Here is a 27,977-nt window from a genome sequence, read left to right as displayed (position 1 = left end):
GATCTGCTGGATGCGGCTGCTGTGGGTCTGGATGACTGTTGAAATCCTGGAGCTGGGGCTCAGCGGGCTCTAGGTGTGATCCGTGTCCAAGGGACTGTAGGGCATGATGAAGAACTAAGACCCTAGGGCCCTGCAGGGCGTTCCCCAAAGCAGCCCCGGCTGATGGCACAGGCTGATGGCGAACTGGGAAGAGAAAGGGCTGGGGGAAGGGGTTGAGGCTGGCCGCATCCTCCCTGTTTCTCTTTTCTAGCTGCTCTAGCCCTTCGCTGACCTCACTCTCGATTTAAACGTCATTTGGAAGATGTTCACGTCCAGATTCACATCTGGACAAGCATCCCAGCCTTTGGGGCGGTGGTCTTGATGTTCTCACCTGCTGTATCAGATGCAGAGGTGAGACATGGTAATTTCTCAGCCCCTTCCCCCCCAGTGCCCGGTGCTGCCCAAGTTCCCTTTCTGCAGTGACCACAGCTCTGACACACGGCTTCCTGTTGGGGTTTCCTTGGCCTCATTCGGGCCATTTCCTTCCCCAACAGAGGGACCTGAACGCAGGCTGGTGCAGACATGGTGCCCCTGCTGCTGCTGCCCCTGCTGTGGGGGGGTAAGTGGGCCAAGGGGCAGCGCTGGCGGGCACAGGTGGGGGTGTGCCGGAGCCACAGCTGAGCCTCGGTTTCCCTCCAGGGTCCCTGCAGGAGGACTGGGGGTACAAGCTCCAAGTGCAGGACACGGTGACGGTGCCAGAGGGTCTGTGTGTGCACGTGCCCTGCACCTTCTCCTATCCCAGGAGCTCGTGGCCTACCCGTGAGAGGCCCTACGTGTACTGGTTCCGGAGTGGGGACAGCTCCCATAACTCTCAGCCTGTGGCTACAAATGATCAAAAAACAAAGGTGAAGACAGAGTTCCGGGACCGGTTCATCCTCGTCGGGAAGCCCGGGGAAAACGACTGCTCCCTGAGAATCAGAGAGGCCAGGAGGAGCGACCAGGGACTCTACAGGTTCCAAATAGAGACAGACTATCGGAGATATGCTTACAGAGATAAGCAGCTGAACCTGCAGGTGGCAGGTATGGCAGGGGCCCCAGGAGAGCTCTGGGATGTGGAGACCCCCCTCTTAGAACAGGAGCAGGACACTGGAACATTCCCTGCTCCAGGTCTTGGGGCTGAGATGGTGGGAAGAGACATGGGGGCCTGAGGTCAGCTTGTGCCCTGAGGCCCTGGTCCCTGTCAGGGTCACACTCTGGGTCCCCAGCTCCCTGGGGCCCAGGCACCTGCGTCTGTCCTCCTCAGCCCTGACACAGGAACCCGACATCCACTTTCCGGAGCCCCTGAAGTCTGGCTATCCCACGAACCTGACCTGTAGTCTGCGGGGAATCTGTGAAGAAGGAGGACCTCTCAGCTTCTTCTGGGTGGGGGGTGCTCTTGACTCGCTGGACCCCCAGACCCTCCACTCCTCGGTGCTGACCCTCACCCCGAGGGTGCAGGACCATGGCAGCAACCTCACCTGTCAGGTGCACCTGCCAGGAGGTCAGGGCACCGTGGAAAGAACCATCAGGCTCAATGTCTCCTGTGAGTGCTGAGGGATGGCTGGGTCCCTCAGGGCAGTGGGGGGAAAGGGGCTAGTCCTGGGATCCTTTATCCAGAGGAGATTGGGGGAAATTGGAAAGTTCATCCCTTCCACTTATGGGGCTCCTGGAACAAAGGGCCAAAGCCCACCTGCCCCTCACCGCATCTTCCCTCCTCAGACGCTCCACAGTTGATGACCACGCGTGTTTTTCAGGGAAACTACACAGGTAGGAAAGATCTTCTCACCTGGGGTTGTGATGAGAACAGGGTCTGCCTGCTCAGAGCTCAGGGCTTGGAGATGAGACCCTCCCTCACTCAGCCCCTTGAGTCTCTCTCTGTCTACCCCCCCACCTCACCAGGGTCTTCCATTGTGGACCCAGGATTGCTTTCAGCTGCTGCCTCTTTTTTTCCTCTAGTTTGTGTGTATTATGTATGTTTCATTTTAATTGCATTCTAATCAACATGTACCAGTATTAGTTTTCGGTAGACAACATAATGATTTGGTATTTGTTTGCACTGCAGAATGATCACCACAGTAAGTCTACGTAACATAGTCACAAACTTTTTTCCTTGTGATGACAACATCTGACATCTACTCTTAGGGACTTTCAAAGATAAAGTCTAGCACTATTAACTATAGTCACCGTATGCGTTACATCCTCAGGAGAGGATGTAACTTATTTATTTTATAACTGAAGTTGGTGCCTTTTGACCTCCTTCCTTTTTTCCTTAGCTGTAGAATTTATGGTTGTTTTCTTTTTAAAATGATTTATTTTATCTCTTCACCTTAGAGAGATGGGGGAGAGGGGCAGAAAGGTAAGGGGAGAGTCTTTTAAAAAAATATTTTGTTTATTAATTTTTTTAAAAGATTTTATTTATTTATTTGACAGATCACAAGTAGGCAGAGAAGCAGGCAGAGAGATGGGAGGAAGCAGGCTCCTCTCTCACTGAGCAGAGAGCTGGATGTGGGGCTTGATCCCAGGATCCTGGGATCATGACCTGAGCCCAAGGCAGAGGCTTAACCCACTGAGCCACCCAGGGGCCCCTTGTTTCTGAATTTTTGAGAGAGAGAATACACACGAGTAGGGGGAGGGTCAGAGGGAGAAGCAGGCTCCCCGCTGAGCAGAGAGCGGGAGGCAGGACTCTATCCCAGGACCCTGGCTGGGATCATAACTTGAGCCCAAGGCAGAGGCTTAACTGACTGAGCCACCCAGGGGGGCCCTAGAGCTTATGTGTCATTGTAATAAAACAGACACAAAGTAAAGCTTACTGTCTTCACCATGTTTAAGGCTAGAGCTCAGCCGTGTTGGAGGCTTTCAGTACGGCGCCTGCAGAGCTCTCTCCAGCTTGCGAAACCGAAACTCTTTGCGCACCAGACACTGACTGCCCAACCCCTCCCCCAGCCCCTGGCGGCCACCCTCCCGCCTCTCACCTTCCGCCTGTCTCTGTGAGTTTTGCAGCTCCCAGCTTCTGCTCCCCGCGCTTGAATTTCCGTCCGCACTCCTTCGTGGCCGAGCTCGTCGTCTTCTGTTGGACCCTTCCCTGTTCTCAGTCCCCGTAACTCCACCCTGGACCCCTGTTGCTCTCTGTGTCCACTTTCCTGGCATCCTCATTCTGTCCCCGGTCTCCTCCTGTGACCCCATCCCTATGCTGACCCTGTCCTGGTGCCCCCCACAACTCTCTAGCCGGTCATGGGTCAGATGTGCAGTTGCCTCTTGCGGATGCCTCTCTGCGTGTGCTACTTACCCCAGCGGCGGGGCTGGACCCCACGCTGGGTAACTCCCCTTCTCACCAGCTGCACCCATGAGTCCGTGAGTCTTGAGAACTTCATTTCCCAAATCATTTCACTCCTCTTGCCTTTGGCCCAGGCCAGCTCCAATTTTCTCCCGGGCCCTGGACCATTGCCTCAGCCTCCTCCTCAGCCTCCCTGCCTCCTGTACATCTCCCGGGCCGCACTTGGCCCAGCTCTTTGTAGACCCAGCGCTGATTCTGCATTTCCCCTGCTCATAGCCCCTACCGCTTCCCAGTAACCTCTGGGCAAAGCCCAGTGCCCTCAGCCCGGCTCCAGAATTTCTGACCCTGCCCTCTCTCCCGCTTTGATCATGTCTCTGATGCTCCCGGTCGTCCCCAGTCCCCACCAAGTTCCAGGGACAAGTGCACTTCCCCCATCTGCCAGGCGGTTTCAGTTCCTGGCACATCTCCGCCAGAGCTGCCTACTTTGGCTCTGTGGGAAGAGGGAGGGAGAGATGCCTCTCTGGGCTCCACCCGCTGGTGGTGACTCTCTTACCCAGTCCCGAAGATGCTGAGCAACGGCATGTCACTGCCTGTCTTGGAGGGTCAGTTCCTGAGCCTAGTCTGCATCGCTGACAGCAACCCCCCTGCCTTGCTGAGCTGGTCCCGGGAGGGCAAAGCCCTGAGCCCCTCCCAGCCCTCGGCGCCTGGGGTCCTGGAGCTGCTCCACGTAGGGGTGGAAGATGAAGGGGAATTTACCTGCCAGGCTCAGAACACGCTGGGCTCCCAGCACATCTCCATCAGCCTCTCTGTGCACAGTGAGTTATAATACAGGTTTGGGGAGGGGGCAGCCTGGTCAGGTGTTTGGGGTGTGGAAGGGACTGGGGTCTGAGGACAGAGCTTCAGCCTCTGGACTTCCTTCCCCAGGTAGCCCCTCTTCCTGCAACTGTGTGACTGAGAAGCAGGAGGGCTCCTGGCCCCTGGTCCTCACCCTGATCAGAGGGGTCCTCATGGGGGCTGGCTTCCTCCTCGCTTATGGCCTCACCTGGATCTACTACACCAGGTGAGCGGGCCCATCCCTCTCCCGGGAAGTCTGCTGACTGGCCCCGAGTTCTGGGTGGGGCTGAGCCGTCCCATCCTGCCTGGAGTTAGAACTACATGGCTGCTCTCTGATCTGAGACCCGCGTTGGTTCTGCAGGTGCAGGGGACCCCCAGGGATCGGGGCCGAGAGGCCTGAGTGAGCCTTTCTCCTTCTCAAGACGGGACTGAGGTGTGGACCTGGAGCCCAGGGGGACAGATATGAGACGTCATGGTCAGCTTCTTCCTGGAACCTCTCAACTCAAACCTTCTCCACTGTACCCCTGGAGTTTAATTTGGGGAGGTGAAGGAGCGATGACACAGAGAGGCCAACACCATCAGAAGTTACTACTTACGTTTCCCAAGGAAACGGGGCATGCCACGCCATGCAGGGCCATGCGAGAAGAAGCACCACGTTTTGGCTGGGAGGCAGAAGCAGGTACAGGGGAGGCCTCGCAAAAGCCTTTCCTGGGGTTTGTGTGAGAAAGACAAGGCCAGGAGTATAGTTCAGGATCAGCTAGTCTTGAGTAATTCTGGGGGGCCTTGACCTAAAGGGGTGACTCTAGTTGTCTGCGACCTGTCCTTGGTGATTTAGGGCAGGGTGTGTGGGTTAGAGAAAAGTGGTGTTTGGGGCGTCTGGGTGGCTCGGTTGGTTGAGCATCTGCCTTCAGCTCAGGTCATGATCCCATGACCCTAGAGTCCCCGGATTCAGCCCTCCATCAGGGCAGGGAGCCTGCTTCCCCCTCTCCTCTGCCCCTCCCCCTGCTTGTGCTCTCTCTGTCTCTCTGTCTCTCTTTCAAATAAATAAATAAAACTTTTTTTTTTTAAAGGGTATTTGGGGGACACGTGCTGGGGATTGGTTAGTTTGATCTGAAAGTTGAGCTCCCGGCAGAACTCTTTGCCATCTCTAAAAACTGGCTAGCCCTAGGAGGCGCCATCTCTCCCCAGATGGCAAGCTTTTTAAGGAAAAAAGGAAGTAAAAACACACCATAGCTGATGCCCCCTTGTTTCTGCCTAAGGCCAGTCTCCATCTGCTCAGCCTGCCTCTCCTTGCTGGCTCTGCCCATCCCACCCCTCCCACCCTCCTCCTCTCCATCCCCAGCCCTGCCCCTGTAAGGGAGCTTACTTCCCATGACCTGCTCAACCCCTGAGTTTCTGGTCTCTCAAACTTCCCTCTCAGTGTAGACGATAGTGCATAATAGAGTCAAGAATACAGCTTTTCTTTCCCAGATGAGAGACACCTACCTCATAATAATTGCTACAGAACATCACATTTAATTATAAATAAAAGTTTTATTAAAGATGCAACCTAAAAATTAATTTTACTGTTTAATGTCTCTGTGGAAGTTTCGAGAGCAAAACTATGTCTCAATCTTCTATCCTTTTTTTTTGTTGAACACGGTCTAAAGAAGACTTTTTATGTATTCATTGTGTTTGGAGGTCTAACTTAAATTGATTAAATAATCAAATCTAAGGAGTGCAACTAGATGAATGCTTACCTGTGTGCACACCCTTGCTTCCAACACCAAGTTCAACATACAGATTCCATCCCCCTCCCCCTGAGGGTCAGGTCCCGCCACGAGATGGGAAGGATAGGCAGGGGGGGCAGGCAGCTTTGGCGGAGATGGGCCAAGAATTGAGACCCCCTGGCAGATGAAGGGGAGCACACCTGTACCTGTAACTTGGTGGGGATGACCGGGAGCACCAGAGACATGATCACGGCGGGACAGAAGGCAGGGTCAGAAAATTTGGAGCCGCGAGCGCCGTGCTGAAGGTGTTGGGCTTTGTCTTGGGCTCCTTCAAGTCAGCAGAGTCACACGCATGCCAACTCCCTCTTTTCTGTCGATACAGATCTGTATTGCCAATTTTGGGGCGCTATGTAAGTGGACTCAAGCTTTACATATGCATTAGGGTCTGAATTTTTTCTCCCAGTTTTACATTTTTCAGATTTATCTATATTGTTATATGTATCAATAATTCATTTTTGGTTTTGGTATTGTTTTTGATTTATTTTTAAATTTTATATAAAATCAGTTACTTACCATATGGTGTAATATTTGTTTCAGAGGTAGAGTTTAGTGATTCATCAGTTATAAATAACACCCAGTACTCATTCCATATCGTGCCCTCCTAATGTCCATCACCCAGTTACCCCTTTCCTCCAGCTACCAGTTACCCGCTCCAGCAAACTTCAGTTTGTTTTCTATGGTTATATGGTTTGTATATTATGATTGTGTGGTATATATTATATTATATATTATGATTATATGTTTCCTATGACTATATTGTTTGATATTATGGTTTGTCTCCCTCTAATTTCATCTTGTTTTATTTTTTCTTCTCTTCCCCTATGATCCTCTGTTTTATTTCTTAAATGCCACATATCAGTAAGATCATATGATAATTGTCTTTGTCTGATTGATATATTTCACTTAGCAGAATACCTTCTAGTTCCATCCATGTCGTTGCAAATGGCAAGATTTCATTTCTTTTGATGGCTGCCTAGTATTCCATTGCATATATATACATCTTCTGTATCCATTCATCTGTTGACGGACATCTGGGTTCTTTCCATAGTTTGGCTATTGTGGACATTGCTGATATAAACATTGGGGTGTCAGTGCCCCTTTAGATCACTATGTTTTTATCCTTTGGGTAAATACCCAGTAGTGTGATTGCTGGGTCGTAGGGTAGCTCTATTTTCAACTTTTTGAGGACCCTCCATACTGTTTTCCAGAGTGGTTGCACCAGCTTGCATTCCACCAACAGTGTAGGAGGGTTCCCCTTCTCTGCATCCTCGCCAACATCTGTCATTTCCTGATGTGTTAATTTTAGTCATTCCATGTGTGACTATCCTCCCAGTTGTTTATTCTAAATTACAATGACTGCATTTGTTTCTGGTTTTTGACTTTTGAGAGAGATAGCAACCTTTTCAGAGAGATAGCAACATTCCTTGTTCACCAGGACCATAGAACCACAAGTGAACAACAACAATAAGATGAAATCATTCCAAACAATTCCCATTTGTCTTTCAAAAGCATGCTTTGTCTAAATCTCCCTTTCTGGGGCGCCTGGGTGGCTCAGTGGGTTAAAGTCTCTGCCATCGGTTTAGATCGTGATCTCGGGGTCCTGGGATCGAGCCCCTCATCGGGCTCTCTGCTCTGCAGGGAGCCTGCTTCTCCCCCGTCTCTCTCTGCCTGCCTCTCTGCCTACGTGTGATCTCTCTCTGTCAAATAAATAAATAAAATCTTTAAAAAAAATAAATATATCTTCCTTTCTATACAGACTGGAGGAGAGGGACTCCAGAGAGTATAGTCATGTTAATGAAATTCACTGCTTTAAACTGTGAACAAGATGGTTCTGGGTAAGCTGTTACGGACACCAGCAGACAATAAAGAAAACTTCAAACCCAGAATAGCATGTACCCCAACAACTGGAAGGCTCCAATCCATACTTTTAATCTGGATCACAGTGCAATTGTTTGCTTTACAGTTAAACACATTGCCAAAATCTTTCAAAGCAGATTTCTGCTTAGAAATTCAAATGAAAACGCTAAATCATAAAAAGCTTTGGCTTATTATATAGTTTCTGACAGGCTCCAATATTCTGGGTGCCAGAAGGTAATTCTCTCTCAGTTGCTAGTGAAAAGATGAGTCTTTTATACACTAAAAAGGTGATGTTACCAGATTCTAGTGTCACCTGTCAAAACACAAATATCTTTAAAAAAAATATCTAGAAAAAAAATATCTAGAATGCAAGTGTCAGTAAACACTCACGATGAAGGGCCATCAGAATTCAAAAGTGAGAAAAATCCACATAAATTAACTCTTACTAATCTGAGAAATCAATCTAATGTATATGTAAATTGAAAAACACTGTCTGGCTAGTCATTAGTTTCTAGCTAACTGATGACAGGTCGTTCCAGCATATATGTTCTCTTCCTGTGATATTTGTTTGTTCTGGCAAGACTCCAAGAAGCCCTGGCCCCTAAAAACAGCTCAGCAAAAGGCAGCCCTGAGGCAATTGCTTCAAATTTGCCAAGATTGCAATCATCACTAACAGGACAAGGGCCAGAATATAGATATTCTTGTGAGAATTTTTTCTGATAGTAAACAGTGTGCTGTAACTGACCAGCGGTTCTGTCTGCGCGCACCTTTGAGCTTTCCACACTGGCTTCTCTGCTGTCACTGGGTCACCTTGGTCATGGATCGTCATGGCCAAATCTTTTTCTTTTTTTAACATTTTATTTATTTGGGGAGGAGCATGAGTGAGGGGTAGGGTCAGAGGGAGAAGCAGGCTCCCTGCTGAGCAAGAAGCCTGATGCAGAATTCTATCCCAGGACCCTGGGATCATGACCCAAGCCGAAGGCAGAATAAGCTCCTTTTCCTTTTCAGCCATTCTTCCCTGCACTGCTTGGAAATCTTTCCCGCTCCAGAGAATTCACTCAGGAGGCATCTTTCTGAAGTTCCCAGTTCAGTAATTCATTTGTTTCCTTAGCAAGCTGATTGCTGGAATATTCCAACTGTTGCAGATTTTCCTCTGGTTGCTCCAGTCCCACTTACTTCCTCATTGGCTCATCAGATTCTTTTTTTTTTTAATTCCTTTTTAAAAGACTATTTATTTACTTATTTCTATTTATTTATTTGAGAGAGAGAGAGAGAGCGAGCATGAGAAAAGAGAAGGTCAGAGGGAGAAGCAGACTCCCCAGCGGGGCTGGGATCCCAATGCAGGACTCGACCCTAGGACTCCAGGATCATGACTGGAGCCAAAGGCAGTTGCTTAACCAACTGAGCCACCCAGGCGCCCAGATCATCAAGATTCTTTATCTGAGTGGTGGTTCCGCAGATCTGCTGGATGCGGCTGCTGTGGGTCTGGATGACTGTTGAAATCCTGGAGCTGGGGCTCAGCGGGCTCTAGGTGTGATCCGTGTCCAAGGGACTGTAGGGCATGATGAAGAACTAAGACCCTAGGGCCCTGCAGGGCGTTCCCCAAAGCAGCCCCGGCTGATGGCACAGGCTGATGGCGAACTGGGAAGAGAAAGGGCTGGGGGAAGGGGTTGAGGCTGGCCGCATCCTCCCTGTTTCTCTTTTCTAGCTGCTCTAGCCCTTCGCTGACCTCACTCTCGATTTAAACGTCATTTGGAAGATGTTCACGTCCAGATTCACATCTGGACAAGCATCCCAGCCTTTGGGGCGGTGGTCTTGATGTTCTCACCTGCTGTATCAGATGCAGAGGTGAGACATGGTAATTTCTCAGCCCCTTCCCCCCCAGTGCCCGGTGCTGCCCAAGTTCCCTTTCTGCAGTGACCACAGCTCTGACACACGGCTTCCTGTTGGGGTTTCCTTGGCCTCATTCGGGCCATTTCCTTCCCCAACAGAGGGACCTGAACGCAGGCTGGTGCAGACATGGTGCCCCTGCTGCTGCTGCCCCTGCTGTGGGGGGGTAAGTGGGCCAAGGGGCAGCGCTGGCGGGCACAGGTGGGGGTGTGCCGGAGCCACAGCTGAGCCTCGGTTTCCCTCCAGGGTCCCTGCAGGAGGACTGGGGGTACAAGCTCCAAGTGCAGGACACGGTGACGGTGCCAGAGGGTCTGTGTGTGCACGTGCCCTGCACCTTCTCCTATCCCAGGAGCTCGTGGCCTACCCGTGAGAGGCCCTACGTGTACTGGTTCCGGAGTGGGGACAGCTCCCATAACTCTCAGCCTGTGGCTACAAATGATCAAAAAACAAAGGTGAAGACAGAGTTCCGGGACCGGTTCATCCTCGTCGGGAAGCCCGGGGAAAACGACTGCTCCCTGAGAATCAGAGAGGCCAGGAGGAGCGACCAGGGACTCTACAGGTTCCAAATAGAGACAGACTATCGGAGATATGCTTACAGAGATAAGCAGCTGAACCTGCAGGTGGCAGGTATGGCAGGGGCCCCAGGAGAGCTCTGGGATGTGGAGACCCCCCTCTTAGAACAGGAGCAGGACACTGGAACATTCCCTGCTCCAGGTCTTGGGGCTGAGATGGTGGGAAGAGACATGGGGGCCTGAGGTCAGCTTGTGCCCTGAGGCCCTGGTCCCTGTCAGGGTCACACTCTGGGTCCCCAGCTCCCTGGGGCCCAGGCACCTGCGTCTGTCCTCCTCAGCCCTGACACAGGAACCCGACATCCACTTTCCGGAGCCCCTGAAGTCTGGCTATCCCACGAACCTGACCTGTAGTCTGCGGGGAATCTGTGAAGAAGGAGGACCTCTCAGCTTCTTCTGGGTAGGGGGTGCTCTTGACTCGCTGGACCCCCAGACCCTCCACTCCTCGGTGCTGACCCTCACCCCGAGGGTGCAGGACCATGGCAGCAACCTCACCTGTCAGGTGCACCTGCCAGGAGGTCAGGGCACCGTGGAAAGAACCATCAGGCTCAATGTCTCCTGTGAGTGCTGGAGGGATGGCTGGGCTCCCCAGGGCAGTGGGGACTGTGTGTGTGTGTGTGTGTGTGTGTGTGTGTGTGTGCGCGCAGATGCACCTTGGGAGCGTAGGTGGGGAGTGGACAAGGACAGCATTCCCCACTTTCCCTGCGGTCCCCTGTGGTCCTCTACCCCTCCTTGGGTGCTGGGTCATCTTCCATCCTAATCTTCAGGTCTGAGGCAGGGCCTTATCTTTCCATCCCAGATGCTCCCCAGAACCTCACCATCAGCCTCCTCTCCAGCAATGTCACAGGTAGGAAAGAACCTGTCTTCTTGGGGACTGAGACCAGGCCCTGGGGTGGGAGTAGGGGGTCAGCTCCCAGCAAAGGGGAGGGGATCATAGCTTGAATGGGATCAGATAGGGGAAAAGCAAAAAAAAAAAAAAAAAAAAAAATCAGCAGCCCCCTACCTCCCACGGGTGCATGCACCTGCATTCCCACGCACCCATGCTCACACGTGCACACGCGCACACACACGCACACTAACTGCTCAAAGCCTGTTTCAACTCACGAGTGGTAGGCCTCTGGCTTCCCGCCTACCCCGCCACCCCAGCCTCTTCCATCCTATTTCCTGCCGCGTTCACTGAGTGAAGCCACCAAGCATGTCCCAGTGGGACACTGAGCCTCCGCTGAAGATATGAGGTGCAGACACATGAGGTCAAACTCTTTGGGGTGTAAAGCCAGTCCCTTTCAACCCTGACAGAACCGAGTCATTGGGTCAAGGAAGGAGAGGGAAATGCCAACCAGCTCCTGTGAAGGAGGGAGGAAGGAGACTGCCAGCCTCCTACAACTGGAGCGGGTGCTCTCCCTCTCTCTCTCTCTGCATCTCTCTCCCAAAGCCCTGAAGATTCTGGGAAACGCCTCGGCCATTCTCACCCAGGAAGGCCAGATACCACGGCTGCTCTGTGCTGCTGATGGCAACCCCCCAGCCTGGCTGAGCTGGGTCCTGAGGGGACAGACTCTGAGACCCTCCCAGACCGCAGACCCCGGGATCCTGGAGCTCCCTCAGATACAAATGGAGCATGAAGGAGACCTCACCTGCCAAGCTCAGAACCCGCTGGGCTCCCAGCACGTCTCCCTGCTTCTCTCTGTGGTCTGTGAGTGTGGGGACCCCTGGGGGCAGGCTGCCCGGGGCCTGGGGAACAGCGGCACCGCTGACCCGCTGACCCTTCCCCTTTCTCCCGCAGACCCCCCGCGGCTGCTCAGCCCCTCCTGCTCCTGGGAGGGCGAGGGGCTGCGCTGTAACTGCTCCTCCCGAGCCCAGCCGGCGCCCACCCTGCGCTGGCGGCTGGGGGAGGAGCTGCTGGAGGGGAACCAGAGCAACGCCTCCTGGACCGTCACCTCCAGCTCTGCGGGGCCCTGGGCCAACAGCTCCCTGAGCCTCAGTGGGCCGCTGGGTTCCGGCCTCAGACTCAGCTGCGAGGCCCGGAATGACCACGGGAAACAGAGCGCCGCTGTCCTGCTGCTCCCAGGTCCGGGAGCTGTCGGGGGTAGAGGTGTAGGAGGAGGGAGTCTGGATCCTAGAAAAGAAGGTCTGGGGGTGGGGCTGGGTCTGCACAGGGGGCGACTGGTGGGATAGGGTGCTGCTCCGTCTCTGGCCTAAGCTGGTCCTTCAGCAAGTTCTGTGAGGAAGTAGGAGAGCAAGAGACAGGTCCCGGAAGTGAGTCTCGCCACGCCTCTTCCCTGCAGGGAAACCGGTGCTCCTGGCAGGAGCAGTGCCCGCAGCTCTTGGAGGTGCCGGTGCTATGGCTCTGCTGTCCCTAAGTCTGTGCCTCCTCTTCTTTTGCGTGTAAGTTGTTGTCGGGGGAGCGACAGGGAGTGCGGAGAGAGGCCACTCAATCCCAGAAACGCAGAGCCGAGTAGAGTAGATCCAGGGGACATTTCTTCTGGGGGATAAGGGCTGCATGGCGATACCACTCCCACACGTTTACAGGGTACAATTCAGTGGCTTTTAGCATATTCAGAGCTGTGCATCCATGACCCCAATTCTAGGACTTTTTCATCAATCCCCAAATGAAAAAGAAAGAAACAAAAGAAACCCTTTTCTCCTTGATTTTCATCCTGGCCCCATCCTCCCCCAGCGCTAGGCAACTGCCAGTCTATTTTCTGTCTCTCTGCCTTTGCCTCTTATTGTGGACATTCTGTGTTAAGTGGAGTCATGCAACACGGGGTCCTTCATGACTGACCCCGTTCACTTAGCATGTCTTCAAGGATCCTGCATGTTGTGGAATGTGTCAGTACTTGGTCCTTTAAAAAAAAAAAAAAAGATTTTCATTTATTTATTTGAGAGAGAGTCAGCACGAGTAGGGGGGAGAGACAGAGGCAGAGGCAGAGGGAGAAACAGATTCCTCACTGAGCAGGGAGCCCAAGTGGGGCTTGATCCCTGGACCCTGGGATCATGACCTGAGCTGAAAGCAGACGCTTAAACAGCTGAGCCACCCAGGTGCCCAACCTCATCCTTTATCTCCATATGCCGTTCCATTGCAAGGGTGGAGCCCATTTTCTCCCTCGTGTATCGATAGACATTTGGGTTGTTTCTACCTTTGGGCTGTCACGAAGAACGCTGCTATGACCACTCGGACCCCAGGGTTTATGTGTTAGGGGCATCTTTAGTGATGAAGTTGGTCCGGCCCAACCTCTGCTCACCCAGGGGGACGGAGTGCTTACGTGCAGGTCAGGAAGGTCTGAGGCTGGTCCGGGGTCTGGACGCCCTCTCACCAGGGAGTGGGCAGCCGGCCCATGTGAGCCTGAGCCGTGGCTGCGGTGTGCTGCTTTCTCCCCTTAGAGTGAAAGCCCGCGGGAAGCAAGCATCCGGGAGACGAGAGGGCCTGGATGACGAAGATCCTGTCATGGGTACAGTGGCCTGGGTGAGTGATGCTGGCGTCCTCTCGTGCAGTTGGGGCGCTTGTTGGGCTTGTCCCTTCCGAGTCCAGATGGGGCTCCCAGCGTTTCCCCACCCCCTGCTCTGCTCTGGTCTCCTGGAAGGACGCCTGGGAGTTGACCTCCCTTCTGTTCTTCACCTTCATCTCCCAGACCCAGTGGCCCTCTGGTCACCTCTTGTTCCATCCCCACTGATCGGCCTTTTCTAGACACAGCCTGATGGAACCTCTCCTAGACTCTATTGCTTTCCAGCCATTTGGGAGTTTCAACGATGTTGTTTAGAGAATCGAGTCATGTTCCTTGGTCTGATATTTAAAGTCCCTCTAGCAGTCTCCCGATGGCCTTGGTCCTGCTGTGGTCCAGCCACACTGGCTTTCTCACGGTCTCCATACACACCTGCTCCCCTACAACTTGGAGCCTTTGCATGTACGGTTCCTCCAAACTCCTGTCCCCGTTTCCACCAGACCACCTCGTGTGATCGCCCTTCCAGCTCCAGTACCAACACCATCGGCTCCGGGAAGCTTTTGCCATCCCCCTCCCTGCCAGTGTCTGTGTCTCTCTCTCGCATAGAGAGAGCTCCGTGTCCATCCCTGTCTTGAGGGGCACCTTACACAGCATCACTGCCTTTGCCTGTCTCTGCCCTGTTGTATTTGTGACGTCTTTGCGGGCAGGGGGCTGCTGTTGTCTCTCACTCCATGTGCAACCTGCCCCCTCTCACCTCTTACAAAATTGCACCCGTGTCGCTCTAAATGGAGTTATCCAAAATGCTTGATTCGTGACCAACCCCTTATTGCAGGAACAAGCGTTGTTCATTTGTGCTTACTCCTTTTGTTCATGATATGATAAGCAGCTGCGACCCTACTATCCAACCGAAGACCTCAAACACTGACCCTAACTTCCATCCACTCAGGTTGCTCTGTGACCCCATACCCAGGAACCACCACTGAGTCTTTTCTTGCTAGCGTTATCCCACGGACATATGCCTGAAAGAGTCACTGTTTAGTTTCATTGCTTCTGCACCAACAAAGGTCACGTTCTGTGCATTCTTCTTGGACTTTCTTTTGTAGACCCAGCACCGTGAGTTACGTCCTACAGAACCATCTGTGTTGCGGGACATTGCCGCTGTTTCATTTTATGATTATGTCTATTGCCTAAGGTCCTGTTGCTGGACATTTGAATTGTTCCAGATGTTCTGGTTCATATCTCATTGCATTCACATGCAAGAGTTTTTCTTCATTGTTACATAAGAATTTAGTTACTAGGTGGGCGGGTATGTGAATGTTCTGATTGACCGGGTTTTCCAGAGCAAACGCATCCGTTTATACATCCATCTATGCCTATCACATGTTGTTGTTCTATAATCTCTGTAGCGCTTGGTTTTCTAATTTTTTTTTTTTCCATCTCACTATCTCACTCTGGTATTGACTTGCATTTCTTTGGTTGTCAATGAGGATGAAAATGTCTCTGCCCTCGCTGGTATATGAACACCTCCTCTCTAAAATGCCTGGTCCCATCAGCAGCCCATTTTCCTATTGGGTGTTCGACTTTGTTACTGAGTTTATTGGAGAGTTTTATACATTTTCATACTACTTTTTCTCCATTATATGCATTGTAAATATCTTCTCCAGTGAGTAACTTGTCTTCACTTTTTAAAGGTGACCTTGATGAAGGTTAGTTCTTAATTGTAATATAACCATATTCAACAATCTCTTCCTTTCTGTTGAGTGACTTTGGGTCTCATTTAAGAAAATCTTTCTTACCCTAGGATTAGAAGGATATTCAAGTATAGTTTCTTTAAAAAAAAAAAAAGATTTTATTGGGCACCTGGGTGGCTCTGTTGTTAAATGTCTGCTTGGTCTCAGGTCATGATCCTGGAGTCCTGGGATGGAGCCCCATGTTGGGCTCCCTGTTCAGTGGGAAGCCTGCTTCTCCCTCTTCCACTACCCTTGCTTGTGCTCTCTCTCCCTGAAAAATAAATAAATAAAATAGTTTTTCTTTAAGATTTTATTCATTTATTTGACAGAGAGAGAGACAGCGAGGGAGGGAACACAAGCAAGGGGAGTGGGAGAGGGAGAAGCAGGCTTCCTGCCAAGCAGGGAGCCTGATACAGGGCTCTATCCCAGGACCCTGAGATCATGACCTGAGCTGAAGGCAGACACTTAAATGACTGAGCCATCCAGGTGTCCCCTTTATTTCATTTTTTTTTTAAGTAGACTCATGCCTAATATAGAGCTCAAACTCACAACCCCGAGACCAAGAGTCACATGCTCTACTGACTGAGCCACCCAGGCGCCCCATTGCCGATCTATTTAAACATTAGAACTAGTTTATCACATTCCAAAAAGTCCTCCTATTGGTGTTTTTATTAGAATTATGTTGAATCTGTAGATCAACTTGGGAAGAATTTACTTATTTATAGATTCCAGTCTTCTTGTCCATAAAAACAGATATTAGGTCCAGTTTTTTCCAAGAAAGATGTAGAATTCCTTCAGACAGGTCTTGCAATCTTTTATTTTACTTCCTTAATAACCAGCTTTGTTAGTACTACAAATGCTATCTTTTAAAAAGTGCATTTTCTGATCATTCATCAATGATACACAGAATGAAAACATTTGTTAAAAATTTGGGGCGCCTGGGTGGCTCAGTGGGTTAAGCCTCTGCCTTCAGCTCAGGTCATGATCTCAGGGTCCTGGGATCGAGCCCCACATCGGGCTCTCTGCTAAACAGGGAGCCTGCTTCCCCCCCACCCCCCGCCTGCCTCTCTGCCTATTTGTGATCTCTGTCTGTCAAATAAATAAATAAAATCTTTAAAAAAAAATTATGAAGCGTTAGGACACCTGGTTGGCTCAGTGGGAGATGCATGCAACTTTCGATCTCCAGGTCATGGGTTTGAGCCCCATGTTGGGTGTAGAGATTACTAAAATAATAATAATACTAATAAACTTCAAAAAATTTATATAAAGCATTTTAGAATTAAAAAAAATTACAAATGGTGTGTCATTTAGATTCTTAGTGGTTTGGTAGCTGGAGCATTTTTAGATCTACTCATAACCCTGGTGTACCCTGGTGTACCCTGGTTTTACAGAGAGATACCATCTGAAAAATTTGTGATATTCTTGTTTTTTTTTTTTTTTTTTTTTTTTTAATATTCTTGTTTTTAACCCTCATGGCTAGCTGAATCAAAGTAGCTGAATTTGATGCAAATGTAATGTCATTTCCTTCAAGAATCAACTCGTCCTTTTGGCCTTTATGTACTGCGTCCTCTGCAGACATATATTTCCTCTAAGAGTTTTTGAATTTCAGTAAGTGACTCAGTCTCCTGAATCAGTGGTAGGAAAGTGAGCACACTCAGACTCTGTTTTCTGGTCACAGAGGTCTGTGTCACAAGGAGTGTGGGTAGTAGGTGGCAAAAGAGGCAACAGTAGCCAGTTCCTTAATGTGTCCATGCAGCTTCTCCTGCTACTTTCTACCGTGGTGGGGTCGAGCACCCCTGCAGAGTTCTTCTGGGGATCCACTGTAAATGTTCGTCTCTTCCAGTGACACCCAGCTCTTTGGGGTGCTGGTCTGGATGCTGAGAATTGTCTTCGTTCTCTCTGTAGATGCAGCAACGCGTGAAAAGCAATTACAAATATATTGCTCTTATATTCTTCCAGCTCGCTAAACTCTCGTGTTAGTTTTTTTTTTTAAAGATTCAATTTTTTTAAAAAAGATTTTATTTATTTATTTGACAGACAGAGATCACAAGTAGGCAGAGAGGCAGGCAGAGAGGAGAGGGAGAAGCAGGCTCCCTGTTGAGCAGAGAGCCTGATGTGGGGCTCCATCCCAGGACCCTGAGATCATGACCTGAGCCGAAGGCAGAGGCTTAACCTACTGAGCCACCCAGGCACCCCTAAAGATTCTATTTTTAAGTAATCTCTACACCCATTGTGGGCTCAGACTTACAAACCCTGAAATGAAGAGGTGCATGGTCCACCGACTGAGCCAGCCAGGCACCCCTAAGCTCCCTTGTTAGTTCTAATAATTTGTATATAGACATTGAAGTATTTTTTTGAAGATTTTTATTTATTTATTTGACGGACAGAGATCACAAGTAGGCAGAGAGGCAGGCAGAGAGGGAGGAGGATGCAGGCTCCCCGCTGAGCAGAGAGTCCGATGCGGGGCTCAATCCCAGGACCCTGGGATCATGACCTGAGCCGAAGGCAGAGGCTTTAACCCACTGAGCCACCCAGGCACCCCGACACTGAAGTATTTTTAACAGGTTTAAAAAAAAATTAACATGTAATATATTACTGATTTCATAGGTACAGCTCAGTGATTCATCGGTCTTATATAACACCCAGTGCTCATTACATCCCATGTCCTCCTTAATGCCTATCACCCAGTTACCGCATCCCCCCACCCCCACTCCTCCAACAACCCTCAGTTTGTTTCCTACGATTAAGAGTCTCTTATGGTTTGTCTCCCTCTCTGATTTCTTCTTGCTTTTTTCCCTCTCTTCCCCTATGATCCTCTGTTTTGTTTCTTAAATTCCTCATGTCAGAGAGATCATATGATAATTGTCTTTTTCGACTTATCTTACTTAACATAATACCCTCTAGTTCCATCTACGTCACTGCAAATGGCAAGATTTCATTTCCTTTGATGGCTGCATAGTATTCCATTGTGTATATATACCACATCTTCTTTGTTCATTCATCTGTTGATGGACATCTAGGTTCTTTCCATAGTTTGGCTATTGTAGACATTGCTGCTATAAACATTCGGGTACATGTGCCCCTTTGGATCACTATATTTGTATCTTTAGGGTAAATACCCAGTAGTGCAACTGCTGGGTCATAGGGTAGCTCTATTTTCAACCTTTTTTAAAAAAACATTTTATTTATTTATTTGACAGAGAGAGAGAGATCATAAGGAGGCAGAGAGGCAGGCAGAGAGAGAAAGGGGGAAGCAGGCTCCTCGCCTAGCAGAGAGCCCGATGCGGGGCTCCATCCCAGGACCCTGAGACCATGACCTGAGCTGAAGGCAGAGGCTTAACCCTCTGAGCCACCCAAGTGCCCCTATTTTCAACTTTTTGAGGAACTCCCATGCTGTTTTCTAGAGTGGCTGCACCAGCTTGCCTTCCCACCAACAGGGTAGGAGGGTTCCCCTTTCTCCACATCCTTGCCAACATCTGTCGTTTCCTGACTTGTTAATTTTAGCCATTCTGACTGGTGTGAGATGGTATCTCATTGTGGTTTTTGCTTTGTATTTCCATGATGCAAGTGATATTGAGGACTTTTTCATGTGTTTGTTGGCCATTTTAATGGGCTTTTTTTTTTCGATTTAAAAATTATCACGGGGCACCTTCTGGCTCAGTAGGAAGAGCCTGTGACTCTTGATCTCAGTGTTGTGAGCCCACATATTTTAGAAATACTTTATCCTCTAGGTTCCATTTTTTTCAATATTCCATTTTCTCCTTTCTTAAAAAATTAGTATCTCTCTTATATCCAACAAAAAACTTTAGTGTTCTTTTATATATCTCTTGTTCTCCTTTCCCTCCACTTTCCAAGATATTGGTGCTTTTTCTAGATCTTCATTTTTCATTCTGGGTTATTATGAACATACTTAACATTTTAAAATTTGGTCTTTTAAGATACAGCCACACATTTTACCGGGGTACTTTGTCACCTTTGTACCCCAGATTTATTGCAGCATTTTCAGGTTTTGTTACTTTTATTTGAATTCTTCCTCCCAATATGCTTTCAATATGGGTTTTCTTGTGTTAAGACTTCTGAGGACTTGTGTGTTTGAAATTTTTTTTCATGCTCCTACATTTGAATTTCATTTAGCAGGATATAATTTCTAGGAACAAACTGATGTTCCTTCAATGCTTTATTTTATTATTTTATCTTATTTATACTTTAAGGGATGTTTATACCGAACATGGGACTCAAACTTGCAGCCCCAAGATTAAGAGTCACAAGCTCTACCCAATGAGCCAGCCATGCATCCTCTTTCTTCAACGCTTTCAACACTGTACTGTCTTGTTTCTTGTACCCAGTGTCACGGTTAAGAAAGGTTATGTCTAGGGACACCTGGGTGGCTCAGGTGATTCAGTTTCTGACTCTTGATTTCAGCTCAGGTCATGATCTCAGGATGGTGACATCTAGCCCCATGTCGGGCTCTGTGCTCACTGGGGAATCTGCTTGAGATTCTCTCTCCCTCTCCTTCTGCCCCTCCCCCTGCTTGCATACATGCACTCTGTCTCTCTCTCAAAAAAAAAAAGGGAAAAAAAAGAAAAGGAAATTTTATGTCTTTATGAATCTTGCACATTTCTAAGCGATCCACTCATTGTCACTGGAAACTTTTACATTTTTCTCTTCGGCTTTGATATTCTTTTTTTTTTTTAAGATTTTGTTTGTTTATTTGACACACACACAGAGAAAGAGCACAGAGGGCCCACACAAGCTGGGGGAGTGACAGGCAGAGAGAGAGGGAGAAGCAGGCTCCCTGCTGAGCAAAGAGCCAGATGTGGGGGCTTGATCCTAGGACCCTGAGATCATGACCCGAACTGAAATCAGTCGCTTAACCCACTGAGCCACCCAGGTGCCCTCAGTTTTGGTATTCTTAAGATTTACTGTGCTATATTAGGGTATGTGGTTTCCCTGCTCTTTAAAAAATTTTTTTTAATTTTTTTATTTTTTTTAAGATTTTATTTATTTGACAGAGATCACAAGTAGGCAGAGAAGCAGGCAGAGAGAGAGGAGGAAGCAGGCTCCCCACTGAGCAGAGAGCCCTATGTGGGGTTCAATCCCAGGACCCTGAGATCATGACCCGAGCTGAAGGCAGGGCTTTAACCCACTGAGCCATCCAGGTTCCCCTCCCCTGCTCTTTTTAAAATCTTCCATTTGTGGGGCCCTTTTCAGCTGTGTTGGTTTATCTTTCTTCAATTCTGGGAATTTTATCTTTATTTTGTCCAAGTATTTCCTCCCCTTTTTATTTCCAATAACACAACAGAACTCATTTTGTTCCTGGCTCTGCTGGTGACTAGAGGGCAAGTTACTTTACCTTCCCCCACCTCAGTCTCCCTAATCTGTAAAATGGGGGAAATCAGTATCCTTCACACTGTGGGGATTAAACTGATTAGTAAGCCTTCAATATGGCCTAATCAGCCATATTGTAGCATTCTGTAATGTAGCATTACAGAATTTTATTTTATTTTTTTAAGATTTTATTTATTTATTTATTTGAGGGAGAGCATGAGTCAGGGGAGGGACAAAGGAAGAAGCAGGATCTCTGCTGAGCAGGGAACCCGATGCAGAACTCAGTCCTGGGACTGGGACCCTGGGATCATGACCTGAACCGAAGGCAGATGCTTAACCGACTGAGCCACCCAGGCACCCCAGCATTACAGGATTTTAAATGGATGAGTGAAGCGTTGGATTCATAGGAAGTGTGTGTGAATAGGTGGATGAATGAATGAATGAATAAATGTCCCATTATCCCATACTTGCCTTATTTCTTCTCTGACTCCCTTGTTTCTCCTTTCTTCAGGGTTCCAGGCAAAAGTCCTGTCCAGACAGCCCCCCAACCCAAGCAACCCGTACTGGGGATGCCCCTCCCTCAGGGGAGCAACAGGAGCTCCATTACGCCTCCTTCAGCTTTCAAGGGATGAAGCTGAGGGAGCCTAAGGATGAGGAGAGCACAGGCACCAGCGAGTACTCAGAGATCAAGACAAATGAGGACGGCTTAGAGCTTGGGGCTGGCCCAAGGAATCGCAGCTCCTGGGGCAGAGGAGAAGTCAGGCACTAATCAGCAAAGCATGTGGACCCCTGTGGCAATATGAACAGGAAGGACTGGCCGAGCGTACCCAGGTAGAGCTGACTCGGGCTCTCATGTAGGCTGCCAAGGAAGTCACTTCATCTTTCTGTGCCTCAGTTTCCTGTTCTGTAAATCAGAGATCGCGCATTCTGCCTCAGAGGTGGTTGTGGACATTAAAGAAATTAACACACAGAAATCAACCAACAAAAGTCCCGTCTCAACTGCCTTACCTATGCTCAGTACCTACTGCTTTCTCTTCTTTGGACAGAAAAATAATTGGCAAGTTACCCTGAGGCTCGGGATGACCAGGCCCGGAGCACAGCGTAGCGACCTGCTGGTGTCATTCTCCTTCCCAGAGCTCTTCAGAGCCCCCTCAGGGAAAGAAAGACCAGTCGCTCAGCCTGGTGTTTGCTTCATGACATATGTGCCTCTTATCATCTCTGTGGAGTCTTCTCATCGCAGTTGTACCTGTCAATTCTTCCAGCACATTCCTTCACCTCCTGACCTCCAGTCCCTTCCCTGTCTCATGGATGGGCCCCACAGCGATGTGTCCAGCAGCCAGAGAGCTGACCCCGGGTCTCCTGCACAACCGCCTTCAAGGCTCTCTAGCCTTAGACAATACATCACGAGCATTGGCTGCCCCCGGCTTTTAAAGTCCATCATGCCCTCCCTGCTAGCTACTGTTGGAAAAGAAACCACAGACGCGAAGTGGAGACACTTGCCCCCACAACTGAGCAAACCAAGAGTAACAGCAGTCTCAACCTCTCCCAGAAATGTGGCCTTTCAACAGAGGGTCTGAAATTTCCTGATCAGCCCTGATGAGGTCACCAGCAGGGTGAGAGCTTCCCCCCAAAAATGGCCCGACCTGAAAAAAAAAATCTTTTCTTTTGATAATAACTCCCTTGCCCCACCCTCCTGCCTATAAAAACTTTCCCCTACGTGCAGCCCCTCAGAGTGCCTGTCTCTTTACGGGATGGGATGCTGCCCGATTCAGGAGTCATTGAATAAAGCCAATTACATCTTCAGATTTACTCGGTGGAATTTTTGCTCCTTGGCCCCGCTCATCTGCACTTCTCTCTGCTTTCTTCCTTACAACCTCTGTGTTGTTCCAGCCCACGGCTGTGCAGTTTGAGATCCCTCCCCTGGAGGCCCTGCCTCTTCGCTTCACCTGGTGTCCAGGGGCTGGTCCTTCGCCCCTGAGTCCTTGCACGCACTGCGGCTCAGAGCCTTGAAGAAAGAGCTCATTCTCGCCTCTCCTGTAAAGTTGAACTAACTTGTTATTATTATTTTTTTTTTCAAGAAAGCACTAAAATGAAAGCAGCTGAAACTTCCCCAGCAGCACTGTCATGCCGGTGTCCAATGAGCTTTTCTGAACTTTCCTGATCGTTAAGTGCCTGACATTAAGCTTTGAATTAAGGTACAAAATGGAAATTTTTCTAGAAGGAGGTAGGGCAAGAAAGTTATAGCACGAGAAAAGGATTGGTCCAGGCTAGGCTGCTTTTTCTTGTGTGGAGAGGTGAAGGTAAAGGGTGTCCTCCTAAGATTACCTCATCTTCCTTTGGGGGATGGAGGGGCCCTTGTGGCAGACTCTTTGGCGCTGACCAGAAAATTCCTGACTGACCAGCTAGGACTGCGTCTCTGGGGAATGACAGAGGATGTCAACCAGCTCCACTTTGACCTCAGTCTGTACTTTTTTTTTTTTGAAGTAGGCTCCATGCCCAGCGTGAAGCCCAGCCTGGGGCTTGAACTCACCACGCTGAGATCAAGACCTGAGCTGAGGTCAAGAATTGGACCCTTCATGAGACTGAGCCATGCAGGCGCTGCTTTAGTCTGTACTTTCTAATTGATTAAGTTCTTCATTCCAGCTTATCTCTGAACTCAGGCAAGAGACCTTGGGGATGCCTGGGTGGCTCAGTTGGTTGGGCAGCTGCCTTTGGCTCAGGTCATGATCCTGGCGTCCTGGGATCGAGTCCCGCATCGGGCTCCTTGCTCATCGGGGAGCCTGCTTCTCCCTCTGCCTCTGCCAGCCATTCTGTCTGCCTGTGCTCACTCTCTCTCCCTCTCTCTCTCTGACAAATAAATAAATAAAATCTTAAAAAAAAAAAGAGACCTTGGAGGAGGGGGGAGCATCCGCGATGGGAAGTGAAAATACCCCCTCAACCAATAAGCACTGCCTTAAGCCAGCGAGACCCAGTAGGTCTGATCCCAAGACAACCATCTACCAGACCTATCCTGCCTAACAGCATGTCCCCACTGCTCTTCCTCACGTACTTTCTTTTCTTTTTAATTTTTTTTTTGTATTTTTAAAAGATTTTATCTGACAGAGACAAAGCAAGAGCGGGAACATAAGCAGGGGGAACTGGAGAGGGAGAAGCAGGGTCCCCGCCGAGCAGGGAGTCTGACGTGGGGCTCGATCCCAGGATGTTGGGATCATGATCTGAGCGGAAGGCAGATGCCTAACAACTGACCCACCCAGGTTCCCCTTTCTTTCTTTCTTTTTTTTTTTTTTTAAGAGAGAGAGAGCACGAGTGTGTGCAAGGGATGGGAATGGGGAGGGAGGGGCAGAGAGAGAGAGAATCTCAAGCTGACTCTGTGCTGAGCGTGGAGCCCGATGTGGGGCTCAATCAGACAACCCTGAGATCATAACCTGAGCTGAGATCATAACCTGAGCTGAAATCACGTCGGACACTTAACCGACTGAGCCACCCCAGCGCCGTCCACATTTTCCTCATATAAACTTAGGAAGATTTTCAGCACTCTGAAGACAGTCTTGGAGACGTTAGTCCACTGTGGTCCCCGTGTTGGCCTTCCTGGAGTAAATTCCTGCCTTGTTTTACCACCGCTTGTGTCTCTACCTTTGGAGTGGCTGAACCCATCTGTCTGGGACTCCTGGAGCCAGCTGCTCCTGCACTCCTGAGCCCTGATGATAGGAGACTGAAACTGCAGTTAGGTTTTGTGTTAAGTCCCAGTTTGGGATTTGGCCTAAATGACACTATTTTTTTAAATCCCAGTATAGTTAATGTCATGTTAGTTTCAGCTGTACAGTACAGTGATTCAGCAGTTCTGTACATTACTCAGGGCTCATCATGGTACACGTACTCTTAATCCCCTTCTCCTATTTCACCCATCCCCCCACCTAACGCCACTCCCTTCAGTTCTCCATAGTTAAGAGTCTGTTGGTTTGTCTCTTTTTTCTTTCTTCATTTGTTTTGTTTCTCAAATTTCACATACAAGTGAAATCATATGGCAATTGTCTTTCCCTGACTTATTTCACTTAGCCTTGTACTTTCCAATTCTATACATGTTGTTGCAAAAGGCAAGATTTCATTCCTGTGTATGGCTAATGTTGGGTCCCCCCAAAATTGGGTACCCCAATAATGGGTCCGTGATTAAAGGAGCGAGACTGATACAAAGCGAAGGTCAAGCAAAGCTTTATTTCACGCCAAGCATCAGGAATCATTCCGACCGTCAAACAAACTGGTCGGGCCGCCTCTCGGGCCCCTCCCTGCTTTCCAGGCTAACTTTTATAGAGCAAAGGCCATGTGGTTGGGCCTGGCCACACACAAGTGGCCAATGAGATTGTAACACCCACAGGAAACTCCACAGTGATGCTAGGTGACCAATTGAATTACAATTTACCCTAGTAGACATTTGAACCAGCCTATCACACCTTGGTTAGGATTGGTGCCAAAAGACTCCCAAAGGGTGGGGGCCCATACTCCTTGGTAGCTAGGAGACAATATGCGCCCCCACTGATTGAATACCTCCACCTGGCCTGACCCACCCTTGTACTTGGACTTTGTTACCTGGGACTGGTTTCCCAGACTTGCTTTTAAATAAGTTCCCCTGGCGGGGGTGGGGGTGTGGGGGTGTGGGGGTGGGGGGTGTCAATTTAAGCTTTACAGCAAAATGGCAGTTCAACCAGGGTGGGGCTGCTCTGGCTGAATAGGACCTTACACTAATATTCCACTGTATTGGAATATTATTGGAAGATTATTAGAAGATTATGGCTAATATCCCATATCTTCTTTATCCATTCACCTACCAGTGGACACTTTGGCTGCTTCCATAATTTGGCTATTGTAAATAATAGCCAAATTATTATAATGTAAATAATGCTGCAGTAAATGTAGGTATTCCAAAACATATACCTTTTGGAATTAGTGTTTTTGTATTCTTGGGGTAAATACTCAGTGCGATTACGGATACTACGGTAGTTCTATTTTTAACTTTTTGAGGAAACTCCAAACTGTTCTGCACAGTGGCTGCATCAGCTTGTATTCCTACCAACAGTGCAGGAGGGTTCCTTTTTCTCCACAGCCTCTCCAACACTTGTTGTTTCTTGGTTTTGGTTTTGTTTTGTTTTAGTTTATTTTGTTTTGGGAGCACTTCGATGGCTCAGTCGGTTAAGCCTCTGTCTTTGGCTCAGGTTGTCCTGTCCTGTCTTGTCCCTGGGGTCCTGGGATAGAGCCCCGAATCAGGCTTCCTGTTCAGGGGGGGAGCCTGCTTCTCCCTTTCCTCCTTGCTCATTCTCTCTCTCTCTGTCTCTCAAGTAAATAAATAAAACCTCTGGGGGGAAAGTTTATTTTGTTTTAGTTATCTCTAAAGCCAACATGGGGCTCAAACTCACATGCTTTTCTGACTGAGCCAGCCAGGCGCCCTCTCATGTTTTTGATTTTAGCCATTCTGACAGGTAGAAGATGATAGGAGGGTTTTTTTTTTTTTTCTTAAGTTTTTATTTTTATGTAATCTCTACACCCAAACTGGAGATCAAACTCACAAACCTGAGATCAGGAGCTGCATGTTCCACAAACTGAGCCAGGCAGGTGTCCCAGAGGTTTTTTTTTTTTTTTTTTAAACAAATTCCCGCACATTCTTCCTGCTCATGCCCAGCTTTGCCGCTTCCAGCCGGCGACGGGAGAAGAATTAGGCACAAACAAGTCAGCTGCAAGAGATCGGGAGCAGGGGACAACCATCGAAAAGACTGCTGCCACGAGCAACACCACAGTCTCACTTTTATTAGATAGAAACAATAGCCAACAGAAGGACCGATGAAGGTCAGATGTTAGTCTCGGCTTGTGGACAAGTGAGGAGGAGGACAAAGTTTATAGTTAACCAAGCACATTCAAAGGACTCATCTAACTAACAACGGGTGCTTCTGGGAAGAGAAAGGAGCGATCACGGAAAAGGGAAGCAGGCGGTTTTGGTTCCACCCTGAGCTGACGGGGTGTTCCCGTGTGCTCGGCTTCTGTGAAGGGGCTGCCTCCCGCCCTGAGCGAGCCGGGGCATCCCCAGCTGCCCAGCTTCACGGTCGTATATCGTCCTTCTCCCCAAAGACCTGTTGCCAGTATATGTATTTCTTTTTTTTTTTTTTAAGATATTATTTATTTATTTTAGAGAGAGAGAGACAGTGAGAGAGAGCACGAGCGAGGAGAAGGTCAGAGAGAGAAGCAGACTCCCCGTGGAGCTGGGAGCCCGATGCGGGACTCGATCCCAGCACTCCGGGATCATGACCTGAGCCAAAGGCAGTCGTCCAACCAACTGAGCCACCCAGGTGTCCCAGTATATGTATTTCTTAAGGCCATATCTACATGTGCTTGGCAACTAGTGAAATCCTCCAGGGGTTACAGTTTAACAAATTGTTCCGAGGGGCAGCAGCACAGCTTCTTCCCCAGTCCCCTGCTTCTCCATAGCTGGCCTAAAAACTACCCTCTCTGTAGGTCACACTGAGATCTTAATTCTTAGTGGTGGCCTGATAAGCTTGGTAGCTTCCCTAAGATACGAAGTTCTCTGGGGAACTTCCTCTTCTAGGGACATTCGGTTGCAAATGCAAAGTGAAATCCACTGTTAATATTCATGAGCATGTTGCATGTTCATTAGCAGCAGAGTCTCCTGGACCAGTTGGAAGATGGCATAGGGGCTGCTCCTTAGAGACATGATGTTGATTCCTTTAGACGCCTCCTCCTATGGAGGTCTCTCCTGCGGTCTGTGGCTGCCATCAGTCCTGGACTACTGTCAGATAGTCCTTATCTGATAAGATAAGTCCTATCCCTTACAAATAAGACAGCTTCCCACTGTGCATCATCTCCTTTTCTGGGACCAGAGTGCCACGCATTAAGGTATCCCTCTCTATGGCCTCAAGCATGTGTGGGTCACGAGTCCAGCCTCCAAATATTCATCAATGATGTGAGACCCTGTGATGGTTGCTTACCACTTCGAGTCTCATTTCCCACTCTGCCAGATGGGAATTGTTAGCCAGTCCTCTCTAGGGGTGGTCGTGAAGGTTCATTGGGGCAATGTGCAGAAAGGCACAGTCCTGAGCCTGGCACAGGAGGAGCTCCAGTGAACACCCACCTCTTTCCTATCCTCTACTTGAGGGAAGATCTGGGCACAGACTTGCTAGTAAGTGTGGTCCAGGATGCCTGGGTGGCTCAGTCATTAAGCATCTGCCTTCAGCTCAGGGCATGATTCTGGGGTCCTGGGATCAAGTCCC

General features: G+C 49.2%; 1 protein-coding gene across 1 annotated transcript; it reads left to right on the top strand.

Moving 5' to 3' along the window:
* Positions 1–3: 3 nt before the first annotated feature.
* LOC125088563 (sialic acid-binding Ig-like lectin 5) lies at positions 4–21,901 on the top strand. Its single transcript, XM_047709769.1, has 15 exons — positions 4–598; positions 679–1,059; positions 1,283–1,561; positions 1,738–1,785; positions 3,850–4,107; positions 4,217–4,353; positions 9,760–9,808; positions 9,889–10,269; positions 10,493–10,771; positions 11,011–11,058; positions 11,644–11,901; positions 11,992–12,276; positions 12,494–12,593; positions 13,590–13,671; positions 21,218–21,901. Exons 1-15 carry the CDS (start codon positions 562–564, stop codon positions 21,473–21,475), a joined length of 2,880 nt encoding a protein of 959 aa, XP_047565725.1. The 5' UTR covers positions 4–561; the 3' UTR covers positions 21,476–21,901.
* The last annotated feature ends 6,076 nt before the right edge of the window (positions 21,902–27,977 follow it).

Source organism: Lutra lutra, chromosome 17, assembly GCF_902655055.1.
Source record: "Lutra lutra chromosome 17, mLutLut1.2, whole genome shotgun sequence".
Lineage (NCBI taxonomy): Eukaryota > Metazoa > Chordata > Mammalia > Carnivora > Mustelidae > Lutra > Lutra lutra.
This window is presented reverse-complemented; position numbering and strand designations above follow the sequence as displayed.

Coding starts and splice junctions, on each gene's coding strand:
- LOC125088563 (XM_047709769.1), top strand. CDS start 562: ATGGTGCCCCTGCTGCTGCTGCCCCTGCTGTGGGGGG. Junction 10,270..10,492: donor GCTGAACCTGCAGGTGGCAG/GTATGGCAGGGG, acceptor TGTCCTCCTCAG/CCCTGACACAGGAACCCGAC. Junction 12,277..12,493: donor CGCTGTCCTGCTGCTCCCAG/GTCCGGGAGCTG, acceptor TCTTCCCTGCAG/GGAAACCGGTGCTCCTGGCA.